The 20,080-nt window shown below is 37.8% G+C and overlaps 2 protein-coding genes across 4 annotated transcripts in view; both read left to right on the top strand.

Moving 5' to 3' along the window:
* Nucleotides 1-8,104: 8,104 nt before the first annotated feature.
* LOC105398334 (spondin-2) lies at nt 8,105-18,539 on the top strand. Of its 2 annotated transcripts, XM_048622045.1 has the most exons (10): nt 8,105-8,361; nt 8,545-8,732; nt 9,821-9,906; nt 10,347-10,478; nt 10,959-11,156; nt 11,571-11,777; nt 12,022-12,282; nt 15,285-15,514; nt 16,604-16,766; nt 17,998-18,539. In XM_048622045.1, exons 1-10 carry the CDS (start codon nt 8,354-8,356, stop codon nt 18,076-18,078), a joined length of 1,554 nt encoding a protein of 517 aa, XP_048478002.1. In that variant the 5' UTR covers nt 8,105-8,353; the 3' UTR covers nt 18,079-18,539. The 2 variants fall into 2 exon arrangements, with proteins under 2 accessions (XP_048478002.1, XP_048478001.1); XM_048622044.1 differs by lacking the exon at nt 10,347-10,478 and having other exon boundaries at nt 9,821-10,038.
* A 454-nt stretch (nt 18,540-18,993) lies between these two features.
* LOC105398335 (DE-cadherin) overlaps nt 18,994-20,080 on the top strand; it is a 188,771-nt gene continuing 187,684 nt past the window's right edge. For both annotated transcript variants that reach the window (XM_038106731.2, XM_038106729.2), the window contains exon 1: nt 18,994-19,501. In XM_038106731.2, the coding sequence (XP_037962659.2) occupies nt 19,420-19,501 (82 nt within the window). In that variant the 5' untranslated portion in view covers nt 18,994-19,419. The remainder of the gene's footprint in view (nt 19,502-20,080) is intronic.

Here is a 20,080-nt window from a genome sequence, read left to right as displayed (position 1 = left end):
AAAATGAACCCGGATAACTTTTGTCTGGGGTCTACTACCACCACCTTTGAATCTTCTTCTCCTTAGCATTTCGGGGAAAAACACTGGAGCTGGTCTAGCGTTGGTAACCGTGCTGAGATGATTAGTCAGCCAGATAAGCGTCAGTCGCTGACTGCCCAGGATGGGTGAGCCTCCACATTTCATCGCATCGTTTTCAGTATTACCTATTTGTATCTCTGTGAAATGTACTTCAATGTTGCAGAAGCCGTCATTAAGCTAGCCTTTTTCGTTTAGAAGTAATTTGGTTTTTTCTCAGTGGAACCTTTTCATTGTCCGTGAGTGTATTATTTTCTGTCTACAGTGTTTCGCATCTACACTGGCTAATGCCTTCACAGGAAGTACCACTATAAATACTTAGTTACCTATTTGCTCAGGTTATTAGAAACACATAAAAACCCGGTAGGTACGTTTCTTTATATGTATGTAGTTTTATTTCCGTCTGCTGTTAAAAAATATATTACTTATAGGTAAGTACTTTCCAAAGTACGTAGAAGAGTATTAGAGTCAATTAACGGGTGATTGGTTGGTTAATTCTGTAAATTGGTGGGTGGTAAAAGATAGAAGCAATGATAATATATGTCATATATATGTCAATGGATAGAAGGCATGTGCAGTTGATTTAGCTAACCATATACAGGGTGTAGCGTTAATAGTGGTCCCAGTATAAGGGGGTGATCCGTCATAAAATAACCCATCAAATACCCAAATTTGAAATAATCTTACCCGTAGTGCGTACAAAAATGATTTTTTTTAATATTTACACATTGAATACTATAGGAGTTTCAAGGAATTTCAAATATTATAGGAGGAAAAATTTTACTACAGCTCTCTTTTGACTATAAAAGACAACATTTAACAAATATTTAATGTTCATTCATTACGATAAACAGCAGCTCTACATCTTATAATTTGCCTTGAAATCTAGGTGGACAAAGGCGTACGGTACTTCAAAAACTGTCGACGGTTCACTCAGGTGATCTCGAGAGTTGTATGGTGGGCAAAAAGAGATTTTGTCGACGTACGGTAGCTAATGTTTAGTAGAATTATCCATAAATTATTATAGGAGTATCCGCAAGTGCGGATTTGTCTCAGCCGGGATCGCAATTCGCGCGGCGAAATATTCGCTGTGCGGACATGGCCTAAGGCCCGGGTCTCCTATTTACGCCGTAGGTCGCGTCCAGTGTCACTCCGTAGGCCGCATCACAATGCTCATTATGTCTACGCGCCAACGTCGGCGTGTGAGGGAGACCGCATCAGTACATTTCTATAGTGAGCATCGTGACGAGGCCTACGGCGTGACGCTTGTCGCGACCCACGGCGTAAATAGGAGACCCAGGCCTAACACAAATTCTCGTTTTTGCGTTGCGAGTACTCTATACAAAGTCCTTATCTGAGACGAAGACATTTACTTAATGTCAAATGTCACTTTTCACTTGCTTTTCTCTTTTCTCCTCCTTTTCCTTTTCTGTCATATTTGTTTTCATAGATTTAACCCATAGACTTGCAATAATTAACCCAGAGTAGGTAATATTATCCTTACTTATACACGTATAATATTATAAATTTTTTACACAATAATCCTAACTAATATTATAAATGCGAAAGTAACTGTGTGTGCCTGTCTGTTACTTTTTTACGCCAAAACTACTGAACGGATTTAAATGAAATTTGGTATACAGATCGTCTAGACCCTGAGAAATAACATAGGCTACTTTTTATCGCGGAATTCCCACGGGAATTTTTTTTAAGGCGAAGCGAAGCTCGCGGGAACAGCTAGTAGTTTATAATGTCTGTATTTCACAATGTCTGGCATGGAAGTAATTAATTACTTTAAAACGACATGATTGCTGAAAATGTATTTATCAATATTAACATACCGACTTATACATAGAACATAATAAATATAATAGTTTACCTTTGATTCGAACACAGTTATTTTTCGGTTTTTAGGGTTCCGTAGCCAAAATGGCAAAAACGGAACCCTTATAGTTTCGTCATGTCCGTTTGTCCGTCTGTCCGTCTGTCCGTCTGTCACAGCCGATTTACTCGGAAACTATAAGTACTACAGTGATGAAATTTGATGGGAATATGTGTTGTATGAACCGCTACAAAAATATGACACTAAATAGTAAAAAAAAGAATTGGGGGTGGGGCCCCCCATACATGTAACTGAGGGATGAAATTTTTTTTTTCGATGTACATACCCGTGTGGGGTATCAATGGAAAGGTCTTTTAAAATGATATAAAGTTTTCTAAAAAACATTTCTCTTAAAGTGAACGGTTTTTGAGATATCAGCTCTCAAAGTCGTAAAAAGTATGTCCCCCCCCCTCTATTTTTATAACTACGGGGTATAAAATTCTAAAAAAAATAGAGGTGATGCATGCTAATTAACTCTTTCAACGATTTTTGGTTTGATCAAAGTATCTCTTATAGTTTTTGAGATAGGTTGATTTAAAGTTTATTATATTTGCTGCTACGGAACCCTTTGTGCGCGAGCCCGACTCGTACTTGGCCGGTTTTTTATAAATGAATAGCTGGTCCCGCGAGCTTCGCTTCGCCTTAAAAAGTTTTTCCGTGGGAATTCCGGGATAAAAAGAAGCCTATGTTCTTTCCCAGGGTCCAGACCATATGTATGTCGCAGGCATCTGGTTTAATCTCCTGTTTGATTGAACCACTAGCCCGTTCATTGGATGGCGCTATTCAGTTGTATGACTAAAGGACAACTCGTCAAGTCGTTGATTGTAACGTTCGACGTCTTGACTGAACGTCATTCAGCGGAGTCGTTGAATGGGATATAGTATAGCAACTTTATAATGTCTGGTTAGGGTGAACATGACCAGACAAGAGTCAACAAAAAGACTATGTTAAAAAGCTCTTACCTCACAAATTAACTAAACAATAACAATAAACGTACCTTCATATTGTTGTTTATAATTATCCAGTTACGCCACAATTTTTTCTTTGAAACTATCCGCCCACGGCGTAATAATAGGTAAATCCATGTTGTCACACTATTTTAACACAAATAACGCACTTTAAAGCTAATTTATTTGCAAAAACTAACAATATAGGTGCTTTTTGTATCAGCTGTTAGCTGTTAGACGCCATATTTGTTTTGTTCACCACCTGACTGATTTTAAGTCAGCTAACTAGTTGGACGTTTTGTGGCGCTTGTGCAATCAACGTTCGGCCTAGTCATACAACTAAGCAGCGTCATCCAATGAACGGGCTAGCGGTTCAATCAAACAGGAGATTAAACCAGATGCCTGCGACATGTATACCAAATTTCATTAAAATCTGTTCAGTAGTTTTGGCGTGAAAGAGTAACAGACAGACAGACAGATAGACAGACACAGTTACTTTCGCATTTATAATATTAAGTTAGGATAGTTAGGATGGTATTGAATTGAAGTGGACTGTATTGTTTGTACCAATACAGGAATACACACACATTTCATTACTATACAACATTAATCGTTTCTTTGATGCGTGATCTCCACTCTAATTAAAAAGTAAAAACCCAGTAGTTGTTTTAAGTTTAGTTAAGTAAAAGGGGCAGTCTGAAAACCAGCGTTGTGTTGTTATGCCTAGGAATATTATTAATTAGTTAAGTAACCTGATTTAATTTTGTATTATTGTATTTCGGTGTGCATTTAGTGGCAATAAATACCTTTTGAATTTGACTTACAACATTAAAATGTTAACGAAAACCCTCGTAACTACATTTTATTTTATGAGATACTGTAACAAACAATTTTAATGTTAAGTACTTTAATATATCAGTAGGTACTGAAACTGAATCATGGTTTTTTCTGGATTCATAAGACAAAAAAAGGTAAACCAAATAAGTTGCAACTTTTTGCATCAGAGGTCCGAAATTAAGCTGCAAAACGTTAATCACCGCACTTTTAAGGAAGAAATTGTTTTTTTCCGGCACGTCTCAAGCATTTTTTGATTCCGGGAACAAAACAAGTCCTAAGTAGAGCAGTGAAAAAAGCAATGCTGTCATATCTCAGACTTGAGATCCTCTTTCATTGTCTGACTTGTGGCCTTATGCTTTTCCAAGGACCCCGAAATGACTCGACTCGCCAAGCGTTAGACTTCGTTCTTTCTACTTAATTCGTACGCCATAAGAGTTGAATTAGGACTAAAACGGTGCATTTCGGGTGACTCCAACTGTACAAGCTCCGGGATATGAGTGTATAATCCGGCAAAGTGCAAGATGGTGTTCGTTTTAGTATCTACTGAGGGGTCACGTATATTAACTTTGTTATGTGGCCACGGCGGGTGCGACAAGAGGCATTAGTGGCTCTCTGTGTGACGTGTAGGTACAACTCGCAGTAGGTCTATAATAATAGATAGAAACTATTATAGTTCATGGTACTATTATTTTCTATCCTATTCACTGTGGTGGTGTAAGTACCTTCACCTGGCTCTCTTGAGTGGAACTTGTGTATATCCCCCAAGATCTAAACTGCCATACTAAGCTTGAACCATTTCCCACCACGCTGGTCCACTGCGGGTTGGTGGGTTCAGATCTAGATATGCTAAATCTAGATATTCAGGTTTCCTCACGATGTTTTCCTTCATCGTAAAAGAGATCGTATGTATACGATGTCCTTAAATTCAAAGAAATCATTGGTACATGTCAGCGCCAGGATTCAAACCCACATCTCTGGCGTGAGAAGCTGGCGCTTACCCGACTGAGCTACCACCGTTCGTTGGTACTCCCAAATTACTGTTGGCTGTGCTAGGTGCTCTGTAAAAAAATATGTATGTAGGCTCGTGTACAGATCGTTTATCATGTTGTATAGTATGTATCATAATGATAAATTATAATGAAATAGGTATATATTATCATTTAACAACTGCCGTCGCATCTCAACATCTGCTCTGTATACACGCGGGCATTCGCCATAAATATTTGCGCTTTCAGCTTTCGGGCTAGTATGGCCCTCTGTTTTCAGCAAACAGGATTTTCTATATCTATATTTACGAGTATTACCCCAAGAACGCGGTTCGGGACCCGGCTTGTTTACACCCAACTGCGAAACTAAAAGAGGTAACGTAACATGCAAATTTGCCCACGTAATATTTTACGTCGCGTAAATAAAAAATGAAATTGCTGCAAGTGCGGTGGCAGGGATTTAGGGTTCAGTAGGAAGGATGCATTTTATTTTATCCACTATCCGTATCAACCATAGGAAAAAAAAAATGTTAAAATGTTATCATATGCCTACATTGGATTGAACGGTAAGTTACAATAAAGTTAACAAATTACTCGTCTATAAGGGTACAAAAGGCGATCTTATCTCTTAAAGCGATCTTTTTCAGACAACCTTGCCTAGTTTTACCTAGATAAACAATTGAACACATCTATTAGATTAGATAAGCCTACGTATAAATACTTAGGTAAGTAGAATTTTAGTTTAAGTACTTAAATTATCCACCTCTGTCTATAATTTTTTGATTGAATAAAATTATTAAAGTAAAGAACACTAGACCATAAATCCACTTTTTTCATTCTATTTACGTGCATGACCTCTCTCTACATTTGTCAAAGCGCCTGATAAAAAAGAGGCAGCAATCAGTGGCATTGCGACCGAATATTGATGTTGATTCAGTAGGCGCATCGCACACACAAGTCACGTAGATATGCATCCGCTCTATTTTTGTTGTTTTTCTGCTCATGCTTGATACCAACAACTAAATACTATTTCAACGTGAACGTATGACGGAATAAACAATTTGTTTTAGGATTGTTTCATTCATACCGGCTCTAACCGACACTATGTGATTTTGTGTTTAATTTTGTGTTTTGAATTTGAAGTTTATTTTAGTAACAGTTCAACTGGACAGATACACGGGCTACCACGACTAAAATGTTACACTTATTGTAAGTATTTATAAGAAGTGTATTTTGATACGAAATAATCATAATAATATAAGTAGGTAAATGAGAAACAATCTATGGAACGTTTTCACCATTACTTTATTTACCTTAGGTACTTTTTTTAGTTTGCACTATTCTATTCTATTCTCTACTCTACTCTCTCAAGTGGAACCTTTGTGCATATCCCCAAGGTTTAAACTGCCTTTCTAAGCTTGGACCATTTCCCACCACGCTGGTCCACTGCGGGTTCTCTTCTCGGGGCATATATCTAGATGTGCTAAATCTAGATACGCAGGTTTCCTCACGAATCGTGGATCGAAGGAAAACATCGTGAGTCACGATGTTTTCCTTCACCGTAAGAGCAATGGTATACATTGTACTTAATTTAAACGCCATTGGTACATGTCAGCGCCGGGATTCGAACGCGCATCTCTTGCGTGAGAAGCGGTCGCTTACCCGACTGAGCTACCACCGCTCATATCAAGCACGCATTAAGTAAGTTAGTTTGCACAAACTCCTGTATTTACTAAATGCGTGCTTGATCATGTTCGCACCACATAAAAAAACCTTGGATATATTTTTTTCGTTGCTCGCCAATCGCATATAGTGTGTAGTATTTTTTTTTATACTCACGAATGCAAAGACACCATCAATCGCCATTATGATTGTATAAAATATTGTATTTTATATTTTATTCATGTCATAATATCGAATCAGGAGTAAAATAGTACTATGATCTTATTCATTATTTTGCAAGACTGCATTATAATTTATTTATAACTGGTGTGTTCCGGCTTCGTACGAAAGAAACTAATATCCTAATAAATAATTAAGTAAGTACATGTAAAGTAGTAGATCTATAAGTAGGCAAATAAAGACTAAATAAGTTCCATAATAAATATAAATGTTACTTACATGCCCATATCGAATCCTCCGCTATCAATAGAAACGAATATATTTTTATGACGAGCGCTGAGTCTGTTTTGTTCAGGCGTACTCCCCTGGTAAAGACGAGGGTAAGCCCAGTTTATGTGCGTACTTGACCCTAACCCACCCTGGGGATCAACTCTGATGTCAAAACAGGTACAAACCCTACCCAAGGGAGCCGACACATGAATTGTTAAGGTCTAATACTGAGGACATTATCGGTTAGCTATTAATATCAGAGTAACCTGCTTGGTACCTCCGTGATGTAATATTTATGACGCACAGATGCACATCTCTGGGTTTAAATTGGTAAGGGGAAGTTTTTATCGGGTAAGTTGCACCAAACATCCGTTAATTTATAATTATTATCACTAGGTTAAATTTTATTGAGCAGTAACAAACGTTTGCGCGCGAACATCGAATCGCCTCCAGACGGGTTTCCGCGGGAATTCCGGGATAAAAGTATCCTATAATAAGAAGAAATAATTTTACACTATAATATTGAAACAATTCTTGAAATCGGTTCGTAGTCTTGAGGTAAGTTGTTACAAGTGCTTATTAAGTACCTACATGCATCTTTCATCATTATAATATCATAATATTATTAGTAGTTAGGTACAAATTTGTATTATTAAAACGATGTTTAATTCATTAAACATGAATTAATCATTTAATTGAATAACAAATGAAATGAAAAATTTATCAACTTGACCACAAATTAAACGGTAATTAGTCCTAACCTACCATTCCAATACGAATTTACACATCTTTCTTTATTTGGTTGTATAATGTAAATTATTTGAAATCACCAACATTCACTGTTAATTTAAATCAAGTACCTAATTGTAGATATAAATACATGAGCTACATACAACACAGATCCTATGTACTGAAAAACTGGTCCTGAAACTAAAAAATAAAATCGATTCAGCCAAACGCCAAAGGATCTCGAACAAACATACATACAATTAAACTGAGAACCTCCTTCTTTGAAGGCGGTAAAAATCCATGAATTCATGCCTCCGCTGTTTAACCTATGTCTCTCGGGAAGGTGTAAGTGAATAATCTGTGGCCGATAGTCCCGCGACTGGGGGCTACTCTCTACACGAAGTTTCAAAGCGCTGCTGCGCGAGGCATGACTCTATCTCATTGTACTCAACGTGCTGGTTACACGAAAGCTCTCGTTCGTTACTTTTTCGTCGGTGTAAAGTAACCCCCTTGGCGCGACGCCAAGACGGTCCCACTACGTTTTATTTCCAGTCTATCGCCGAACGAGAAGTGTTGTTTTGATAACTCGGGATAACCTCAAAGATTTGTGTTTTACTTGCGTTTTCTCTTAAAACTACATACAAGTAACATTGTATTGTTTCTATAGTGTAAAGGTTCTAGATTTATACATATTCGGCATGAGGATTGTGTCAACAATTGGTTAGGAGAGCAAGAAGTGGTCAGTTGTTAAGTTTGTGAACTGACCCAAATTGAAAGCGTCTATCATGAAAATGTGAGTATATTGGAGTATATTTACCAATAGAATCATTTTAAATTAAAAAGACGAATATAAAATTAGTTTAAATGTCATTTTGATTAGGTACCAACTGACCTAATCCTACGCTATGACCTTTCGCGATTCATTTGTTTTGTTGATCAATTAATTTGGGTCTTTAGTCCTACGTTTGTTTTTCAGGATTGTGAGAGCATCAATGCTGTTGTTACTAGCAACAAGTATAGTGCACACGAAGCGTCTTGAGAAATGCGACCAGACTCCGAAGCTGGCGACTGTGAGGACGCCGACAGAGAACAACAACCTGTTCAAACTGACCCTGGTCACCAAGGAGTCTAGGACCCACTATCTGTCAGATCAAACGTATGTTTGTAAGTACAAGTACCTACCACCGATTTTGTAAGGCTATAATTAACCGACTTCTAAAGAAGGGTAAGGTCCGTGTAATGCAAACATACAGCGAAAAGCGCGTAGCTTGCTTGCGAGTCACCTCTGACAACCCCTTCAAGAATTACAATCATGATATATGTAGTATGTACTTATGTAAGTATGTTATTAACACAAACTTACAGTCAAATTATAAAGTCCTGACATCAAAGAGTGCGATTTTGCTAAGACTTTTCATGATCATCAGTTATTTACTTACTTTTACATACATTTTTAAAATAAAATACCGATTGATTATAGATTTTTAACGAATTTGTCCTTTAATAAATATATCAGATCGATTAAATACGATCTTAAACAATTAGTATCCACTTCCGTTTTCACGACTTTATAGTTGACCTGTAGAACTCTGCAGTTTGCACTATTTTCAAGTACTTACCTACCTATTTCGGAAGGCAAACTACAAGCAGCCGAATATGAACATAAAAGTGCTCTTTTGTTTCTTATCCACTTGACTTTAATAGAGTTTATTTATACAAGTTTCAAGTGCATGGCGTAACCGCAACATCATTTCCGGTCCTCAGCAAAACCACTGACGAGCTATTTTTGGGCAACTAACCATATGTGGCGGTCAGCAGTAGAAAATACATCCGTACTGAGCATGGGCTGATCGAATCTATAAAAAGAGAACTAATGTTAAAGTAAAATATTTTTAGGTAATGTATGTAACTGAACATACATTATAGTATAGAAATCTTATCACTATCCTAAAAGCTTTTCTTTTGATTATGTACAAAGTTTGATACCGGCTGATGTTTGTATTAGAAATCGAAAAAAGGATTAGGAACTCAAATCGGTTAATCTACTACAAAACAATTTTACGCTAATCATCTATCTGTTCATCATCACGTGTGTCTATTATTTGTAGTCGTAGGTTACAATCTAAGGTGAGCACTAACCATTCCATCGTAACCATAACAAAATGAATAATTTCATCAGATAAATAAAAACAACATTATTTTATTCACACATACACGTAAATTCATTACTCCAACGTGCCAAAACTCCACAGTGCTGCTAAAAGCGATGAACGAGACGCGCCCATTCCGCTGGTTCATGATCACAGTGGAAGACCCTGACGTGGACAACCCTTACGAGGTGGATGACGAGAAGCTGGCGGTGGACGTCGGCAGTCTGAAGACCCTCGACACCGGCACCCAGACCCGGCACAGCGAGAGCTGCCACAACACCGTGGAGAACGCAGACAACACTGACAAGCACCAGATTGAGGTACAGTAGATGAAGATAAGTAGTCAAAATGAGTAGAGGTAAGCAAAGAAAGAATGCTGACAAAACTGTAGACGGAGTAGAAAAGGAGACGACGAAGAAAAGTAGTCAAAATAGGAAAGTAGAGGTAAGTGTCCACCTTTCGAAATAGTAAGCAACGGACGCATCGCATTTAGTATTCTTTGTATATAAATACACTCAAGTGCTTCCAATTAGTATTGCCAACGACGTCTAGATACATTTATGAAATTCCGTTTGGTTCGTTACGACGATACCAATGGTTCATCATAACAGTGGAAGACCCTTACGAGGTGGATGATGAGAAGCTGGCGGTGGACGTCGGCAGTCTGAAGACCCTCGACACCGGCACCCAGACCCGGCACAGCGAGAGCTGCCACAACACCGTGGAGAACGCAGACAACACCGACAAGCATCAGATTGAGGTACAGTAGACGGTAGGGTAGATGACGAAGAAAAGTACTCCAAATAGGAAATTAGAAATAGATGAGGTCCTCATAAAGGAAATGACAACTTCAGTCTCATTCTCTGTTAGGTAGCTCTGGTGATAGGTCTCCTCGATGGAGAGCCACGAGTCCGTAACCCAATATTCTTTCTTCAGTCTTCCTCGCTAAACCATTGCTGAAGAATGTCTAATGTAAGTATAAGAATCATTCCAACATCAGAAAGTATGAAACTATTGGCATCACTAGTCTGTTATTTTCTATGCTATGTGTAATGATAAAACAATACCTACATAATCATGTTCGTTTATACTCACCGTATGAATTCAGGATTGATCAGCATCATTATCATCAAAAGACTACGATATCGTCCTGAATCGATACCTAGGGCAAATTAAGCCCTGATTTTATGTATTACTCCCAATTTGTCTTCCATCAGATGTTTTAACTGTCCCTCTCCAGGTCCACTGGGTATCCCCGAAGCACAGCGACAGTGACCAGCGCATCCGTCTCCGGGCTATGGTGGCGGAGAACGAAGAGGTCTGGTATGTGGGCACCAACCTCACGATCACTCTGCAGAAGGACATCAACAAACCCATCGATAGTCCACCGCTGCAGGCCTCCGATGAGTGCAAGCTTTGCAGCGAGGCGAGGTACGAGGTGAGATGAGTTTTTGTATCTTGATTTTGAAATAAATAACTTTTATAAGATGTACCTATTATGTATAGGTATACTACCAATGTTACTCGTACTAGATTACATACATCAATCCATTGTTTAATGACTTGCTATAAGTTTTGGAAACCATTAACTTCACCGATGTAAGCGTTATGAATTATGAATCATGTATTAAAATAAAAGACGTAGCTGTATTTATTTATTTAAACTGTTACATCAGCAGCTTAAACAACCAGCCTGTATCACGCTGTAATTATATTTTGAATAACACTAACTGATACATGGTAATGGTGAACCCTATAAAATATACATTCAGTGTAGGATGTACTTGTGTTTTTTTAAGTATATGTATTTACCTGTTCAGCTACTCAAAAGATACCACCTCCATATATACAGGTAATCTTCCAAGGAGTGTGGTCAAGAGCGACGCACCCACGTCACTACCCCAACAAGCCTGATGAGAATGGATACAGCTTCATGATTGGAGCATCCCACGCATATGACTACGTGCTCTGGGAACAAGGAATGAACGCCTCCAAGGGCCTCCAGAGATTGGCTGAAGAAGGGGACATAGATGAGCTGCAGAAAGAAATTATAAGTGCTGTAAGTATTATTTTATCAACTGCAGTTATTTCTGCTAATACACTCCCAAGCGATGAAAATGTTTGTGGATGATTATAACCATTTCATATTATAAATACTGATCAGATGTTCATGAAAGTTGATATGATAGAAGCTGACACACTAGATTAACACATATCGCGGAAATTCCATATTTTTTTTTAAAACTAAGCGAATCTCATAGGTAACTGCTACTAAGTTAACACCTATATCATACCTCCAACAGATATCTCCAACTGGAGGCACCAGAACTCTCATCAGGGGTAAACGCCGACACCATCCAGACATGTCCAAGCCATCCCATTCCCTCTTCAGAGTGGACCAGATTCACCACCTCTTCTCCATCGCAGTGGCCATGAGGCCTTCCCCTGATTGGTTCCTGGGCACTTCCAGATTTGAGCTTTGCAACAAGACTGACTGGCTGAAGTCTGCTGAAATTCCTTTGTATCCTTGGGATGCTGGGACAGTGGATGGCATTTCTTACGAGGCAAGTATCACATTTGCGTATGTTTTTACCACATAAGTAAGGTAACGGGTCCATATATCGCGGTATTCAAAATGGCGTCCTTATTTCGAGTTATATTTATTTTCATGATTATTACTCATTTTAATAGGTTTGGATACTCTAAAATTACATTTAATCGTTCATTATCTTTAACTGAAACTACTTGATGTAGTAAATATGTTTAAAATTGCCTAAAATTACTAAAAACTCATGTAATGTGCCGTGAGGGCGACGCCGCCATGTTTTTCATACAAACGCGACCCGGCTTACGTAAGGCCAGCCATATTTAATAATTGTGTTTTTTAATATTTATACGACGTTCAACTTTGTAAATAGTTTATATTTAGTTTATTATATTCTTATACTTACATTAAATTTAAATTTTAACTCTTTTTAAACTAATTTAACCCCTTTAAACTCAAAAACAAAATACCTCGGTATAAGGGCCTGATTTTTATACGTTGTTCCTAACTCCGAGTTACCCTCGGTATAAGGAAAAATACTATGTCATGATTTTTAGCTTATAACTTTACAAATAATAACATTTGAAGTATATGCTTGATTACATAATAATAATGATGAACGTGACAAGCTTATAACCTAATTCGGCGGTACAAAATATCCTCTAGGAATCTTAATATGACACGATAATTGTTGACCCAAAAATCATGGTTACATAGAAAACCTTAACTTAGTATGTATATTTGAAATGATAAAAAACAGTTGAAGTGTGTCGCAACACTACACAGTGTTATTTCATCGCTATTAACGTAAGTGATACATAATTTTACCAATATTTTATGTATGATTTGAGTAACAAATCTATGTTGTTTCTAAATCGATAATTTGATAACTCGGAATATGGATTATTAAAATACTTGCTGAACCCCTAATATGGAGTATGACATTTTACATAGGTAGGTACCTCGGAAATCGGAATATGACTACATCACACCTTCGCAGTGTCATCCGATGCCATCAAACCATAAAATCAAGATGAATCTGACTTTACGAAACTACTACTAGATACTACCTACTTATTACTCTTTATAAAAGAAGAAAGAAAGAAATTTGTAGACGTAAAACTTTATTTGGGTGAATAAAATAACACACACGACCGTGGAGTTTTTATAACACTTATATACACAATTGCCTAATTTCATTTCTGTATTTTATTTTCATTATCCTTCTACTTCGAGGTCTGATGGCCGTTGTAATATTGTTATCCCAGAATTCCCAGATAAATGAATGTCCTGTATACTGCATTTCATGTTTGGTTTAGGGGTCTGGTTGATTTTTTCATTTTCTTGTTGTTGTCACTGAAAAATAAAGTAAGTAGGTAAATTGTATGGATAGTTGACAGAATTAAGCCTATCTATCCTTATAAGTTGGTACCCATTTTCACAAAACTTAGTGAGTTTAGAAACGAAAACGCTAGATCAAAAACCTAGGTTAGTATCTAAACTGATGCCAAATTACTGATAAAAACATAAAAATATTTCCATTTTACGTAATTTCCTAAAATAATTCGCACACAAGCTTACCTTATCGATTTTCCAATTGCATATTGCAAATACAAACATAATAATTTAATAAAAGATGTTTGTTTTCTAATGTAAAGACTTAACAAAAATACTTTCAAAGAATAGCGGCAAACTTTTCGGCGGAAAATTGAACATGGCGCCGGCGCGCCTCCAGTCCAGCGCGCATGCGCCATAGAGATGTACCTAGTGCAATGTTCCTTGCTTCCGACCTATGCTTGAATGAAAAAATAATCGATGCTGGATCGATTCCTGGGTAGATACTTTTATTATAATCATATTCGTTTATGGTAAATACATTAGGTACTCATCGGAAATTAGTACTGATAAGGTATTTGGCTTTTGTAAGTATTCGATACTTTTCCTCATCCCTTACACATCTACTTTTATTACGTATCATCAACTTTTAAACATTTAAGTAAGAACATAAAATATCGTGGAAAAATTTTAGACCTTACTTAGATAAAAACTATAGTAAAAAATGTTTAAATCATTCGAGTTCAATAATCGATTATATTCGATTACTGTCACTATTTCATCAATTTACCCCATCTCTACTCTATTTTTTTTTTAATCGCTTGGAAATGTCCATAGAACATCATAGAAGCATTATGAATATTTTTTCTAGCCAATGTTACCAGTTGCAATAATGAATTATGAAAATGTTACATAAATAATAGAAATTATCACGAAAACCAATATAAATGGAGAGTATTTAATTCTTTTCATTATTTTCAACTACTATTTAGAATAATTAAATTTATTTGGAGTACTTTAGGGTTAAAAAAGTATATCGATATTTTAGATTGTAATTTCCTTATGTTTATGGCCACACTCATGGAGCCACTGACAGGACTAACTCGGAATATGGAACAGGCTACCTCGGTATATGGAAGAAACCATAATCCTACCTCGGTATAAGGGCAAATCGACATGTGTAATAAATTATATTTTTTTAAGTATAATTAATGTGTTATCAATGAATCTGTGTTAAGAAATATAAAATTTAACGTATATTCTTACAGAAGACAATATTTCACATCAATATTGATGGTTACAAATGCTTATTTTTCTTACTTACTTTCAAATGTTGTTATTTACCTCGGAATATGGACCCGTTACCTTACTTGGTTCATTATTCAATAACTTATTGATAAGAATAACACTACAGCTACGAACAGCATCGATCACTATGCAAGTTCAGAGTACAAAACAAAATTGCCAAAGCACATAGTATTTGAGTCATACGATAGTGCGTAGTTTCAATTCATTCACCACTTATCCATATTGCAGATAGGAGCTTTAACCTAACGTCGGCATTAAGTCTATTTCTGTCTCCCGTATACTATCATAGCAAGGCAAGGTACCCTTCCTTTCTGCAACTCAAAGGAAATACCTAAGATACCTTAGTAATTTAACTAATGAACCAACCCATTACTCCAGACGCCAATACCGAAAACAATGACGCAACCAGTTCGGAACGTGGAGCGAGTCTCAGTAGGGTCCTTCGACGCTCTCTCCCCGTTCTTCCAAATGAACCTTCGGGACCTGAAACCCTTCGCCATGCTGAAGGTGCGGAGGCTCGACGTGTTCCCGCACCTGGACGAGGATTGTGATGAGGAGCATCAGCAGCAGAATGCTGAGGAGGAAGCGGAAGAGGAGGGTGACAATCCGTGAGTGCAGGTTTATTATTTTATTTCCAGTAATTGCTATAAAAATGCTAACAAATGTTTTGGTGGGTTGGGTGGCTCTTACTGTAAGCAATATGGAGATTGCATATTGCTTACAATAAGAGCCAATCAACATTGCAGACACAGTGGGTTTATATAGTTCAGTGTAAATTACAACGTTTTTTATTACTTACTGGTAACTATTTAATCAATCAAAAATCTTCAAAGCGTATCATACAACGATATACGACAAATCTAACGAGACCTAAAGTGCGTCTAGAATTTCTCACCGTGGTGAAAGGGTTGCCCTGTGAAAATAGCAGGAAGCAGCAGCTTCATGGCTGCACCCTTAGTCAATATTATTTGCACACCTATTTACTAGTACCTACTCCTGTACCTCCTGTAGGTTGGCTGGTAGAAAATGTTTTTAGCATTAAGCCCACCTTTAGTACATTAATTATATTCTATATTTAATTTTGTGCAATAAACAGAAAATAAATTATGAACCAACTTCACCCCAATCTCCTCACAGAGAAGAGCTATCAGAACCGCAAGTCCTCGGCTGGAGCGAGGGTGCTTCGTGCGTTCAGTGGGGGGACTGGTCCCCGTGCCTGCTGAACCAGGGCGTCTGCGGTGTCTTTGGCTCACCTATTTACTAGTTTTAGTTTCCCTGTACCTCTTAAAAGATGGCTTGTAGAAAATTCTTTCAGCATTAAGCCCACCTTTTTGTTCATTTATATCCTATATTAAATTTGTCCAATAAAGATTTAAATAAGTAAATAAATAATTAATAAACTCTACCCCAATCTCCTCACAGAGAAGAGCTATCAGAGCCACAAGTCCTAGGCTGGAGTGAGGGTGCTTCAAGCGTCCAGTGGGGCGACTGGTCCCCGTGCCTGCTGAACCAGGGCGTCTGCGGTGTCTTTGGCTCACCTATTTACTAGTTTTAGTTTCCCTGTACCTCTTAAAAGATGGCTTGTATTAAATGATTTTAGTACTAGGGCCTTTTTGTACATTCCTATCCTATTTGTGTGCAATAAACAGTTAAATAAACAAATAAATATCATAAACTTCACCCCAATCTCCTCACAGAGAAGAGCTATCAGAGCCGCAAGTCCTAGGCTGGAGTGAGGGTGCTTCGTGCGTCCAGTGGGGGGACTGGTCCCCGTGCCTGCTGGACGGGGGCGTCTGCGGCGTCGGCAACCAGGTCCGCTTCCGGGAGAACAGGGGAGAGAGCTTGGGAGAGGGATACCAGGTATGGAGAAAAAAAGGTATTAATATGGTTAAAGATTTATTTTTAATTTATAAAAGGCCATAAATATGAAGCTATGATTGGTAGAACTCGCATTAAACGTCTATAACGAACCCATGTAGCGGCCGCAGGAATGACAAGAACAACAGGCATTCATAAAGTATTCTCAATTTGAAAAAAGTGTAGGAGTTTGTCTGTATCATATTAAAATTTTATCATATTTTTACTGATGCTTGTAAAGAGTATATTTGAGGCCAAGCGGACCGTCCACAAAATACAAACAAATCATCCCACCTGAATTATAGGCTGCCTAGACCCAGTGAATTACGATTACCTGCTGCCACTGTTGACATAGTCCTCCTCCAATATTGGACGTATAAAATAACCCTTTCGTGTTGTACGGGGCGGAGATAAGATAAGATAACAAATAAATATTATAATATTACCTGTGATATAACATAGACAATTCTGTAGATTATAGGATTAAATTTGTCTATTTTCCGTGTGAGTGAAGCAGGGTCAGAATTGTCAGAAGGTACCTACAATACTTACTATATGTGTGCTAAAAACTACAAACTAATCGATCGTTATCAAAACAAATAAGTAAATGGTTCCCTCAGATGGGAGCCTTGCTCCCACTTCATGACTTGTTATTTATTAAGTAAGTAGTTATATTATTTACACATTTGTTAGAGCTTAATCCCTCGTCATCATAATCATTATCATCCCGTAATTGTCTACTACGGCTTGACATAATATATTATATACCTCTCCCTAGGAGAATATGTAGGTAAATATCTGGCGTACCATGTTCTAACCTATTTCGCCCCACTATAGGCACTTGGTAAAGAACCCATCTAAAGTTCGTCTCCACTACCTCCAAGAGCAGAACATTCTGCCTAACTGATCCCTATCTGTGTGATGATGATGATGATAGTAATTTTATGTATGTATTTATGTATGTATGTAATGTATTCATTTAGGTATCATGTGTATATTTATATTGTATAGATAAGTATATATTAAGATATTAATATTTCGGTTAAGCACTCAATATAAACCATCTTCTTTCTTCAAAGCCTTAAGCACTACCAATCACTTTTTCAACATCACCAAAGGTTAACTGGTAGAAAATGCTGCTAGCATTAAGTTCGCCTTTGTACCAATTTACTTTGTGCAATAAAGAATTTAATAATAATAATAACCCTTACTTAACAATTATTTAATTTTTCAGGAGCTGACATCCGTCGACGATCATTGCCCAGGAGTAGAAGAGACCACGCAAACTAGGGAATGTTACGTGCCCTGTAGTTAGGTGATCATCAGGCTAATGATTATGATGATTGTATAAAAATTTTATACAGCATAGCATAATATGCTGACTCCATTTTGCTGGCACAATACACACCACAATTATTTGACCAATTCTTCTAATTGAATTGTATAAATATGTATGTATTCGTGATTTCGTGATGTGTATTTTATGAGCAAATTAATTGTGTGTATGATTGAGATGCAAATGATTGATAGCTTAATTTTATTATTTGTTATTCTTACTTAGGCAGCCTACTTAGTCAGGCTACTTAGTTAAATAGTGCTTGCTATTAAGTTATTAATATTGTGCCTACCTATCTAGGTCTGCTAACTAATAAAAATACTTTTCTGTTACCCACCCTATAGACGAAACTTTAACAATCCTTAGATTAGACAAAATTTATTTTACAAACAACCAGCAGCAAACACTTTACCACTTTAATAAACTAATTATAATTAAAATGACATTTTAATTATAATATCGTTCTATAACCGAACTCTAACCGAAAACCTGTTAAAGAGTTCAGCGAACTATTGAGCCGGCACTTAGATAAGATTAGGATACTGTATTTTATTTATCTTCCTTGTACAAATAGGCAGGTAAATAAGGGCGGTAGGTGAATTTCATTCAAGTTCACAAGCGACATCCAGTTCTAGTAGAGGAGAGCCATGGAAACAAGTAACCGCAGTAAAACAAGAAGAAGAGAAATCCTGTCTTGTCGTTTTTTGCGCGAAAATAAAACCAGTTTTAAAAGTTTCCCCTCCCCCGCGCGGGGGGCAGCCGGCCGCCGAACTATAGACGAGCATGAATGTAGACGCGAGACGCGCATGCTCCTGTGCAAATCGCGCGCCACGATTGGTCAACCGCGCTTCTCTCGCTGCCACTGCCGCGACCGCAACTTGTTGATTGCCCCCTCACTTCACGCCAGTTTGCTCCGAACGATGCGCCGGGCGGACGTGTCTCGCGCCGCAGCCGCCTTTTCTCCGAACTTCGAAATTATTTTACGAAATAATGTCAAGTTCTCAAACAACTATTCGCGTAGAAAGGCCGTATCAAACCTAGTGTACAGTGTTTAACCGACTTAGAACAAGTTAAATAAGTAGTTTTAAGTTATTGAAACTTAATAGGCTCGCTCGTTTACCTGCATGCCTCGACCCACGACGTCGTGCGAAGCGGTTACCTTATCGCAGGAACGGACATTTTTCAAATGGATGTGCGTTCGAATGCTGTGATAGTGTGCGTGATTTGTGTGATTACGAGACGTCTTGAGTGCGTGTTTGTCCGCTGTGACAAGTTTTTACTGTGACGTGTTTGTAATAGTAATAAAGTATTGAATTGAACATGTTTGGTGGGGGCGAGAGGGGGCTTCTGGCCGCCTTGCTGGTCGGCGTGCTGGCGGCTGCGTCGGCGGAACATTCTAAAGGTAAAAACGGTTGTTACCTGCGCGCGCGCATGGCGTGGTGGCCTTTGTTGCCACTTCCTTTTGTTCCTGCTCTGAATGCTCGACTCGTTGTGAAATTTTACTAACACACGTATTTAAGAAATACCACCATAGTTCATGGTATGAATCACACACAACATGCTCCATGATTCATGGTGAATTATCAGACCTACTATTAACTATTAACCACTTGGTAAAGCACCTCGTCGACCTCGATAGTGCAAATGTAGAAAATCAAAAAAATATACTTATACCTACCTACTTAAATGTTTCAATGTGTAAGTGGTGTTAAATATTGCAGCCCAGATAGGTATACACATAGGTGTGTATTTTAAGGTAAACTGCACATTAGTACCTACCTAGGTACGGAATAAGTAGGTAGGTAAGCCCACAAAACACTGACGTTGACGCCCACCTACCGATCTCACACTCAAGAATAGGTTTAGTCCATCCATATTGTTATACATATACTATAGACAGATAGCAGGTAGCTAACTACCGGTGAGTCCCATTAGCAAGGAGGCATAGGCCTATTCCTGATGAAATGCCAACCATGACTAA

Source organism: Plutella xylostella, chromosome 7 (genome assembly GCF_932276165.1).
Source record: "Plutella xylostella chromosome 7, ilPluXylo3.1, whole genome shotgun sequence".
NCBI lineage: Eukaryota > Metazoa > Arthropoda > Insecta > Lepidoptera > Plutellidae > Plutella > Plutella xylostella.
Note: the sequence above shows the minus strand (reverse complement) of the source record. Positions and strands in the feature narration are given on the sequence as shown.

Bases quoted from the DNA above. Each gene is read 5' to 3' on its own strand.
- LOC105398334 (XM_048622045.1), top strand. The intron at 8,733-9,820 runs GTAAGTACAAGT...AAAACTCCACAG, and splicing joins GTCAGATCAAACGTATGTTT to TGCTGCTAAAAGCGATGAAC. The intron at 9,907-10,346 runs GTGGATGACGAG...GACCCTTACGAG, and splicing joins ACGTGGACAACCCTTACGAG to GTGGATGATGAGAAGCTGGC.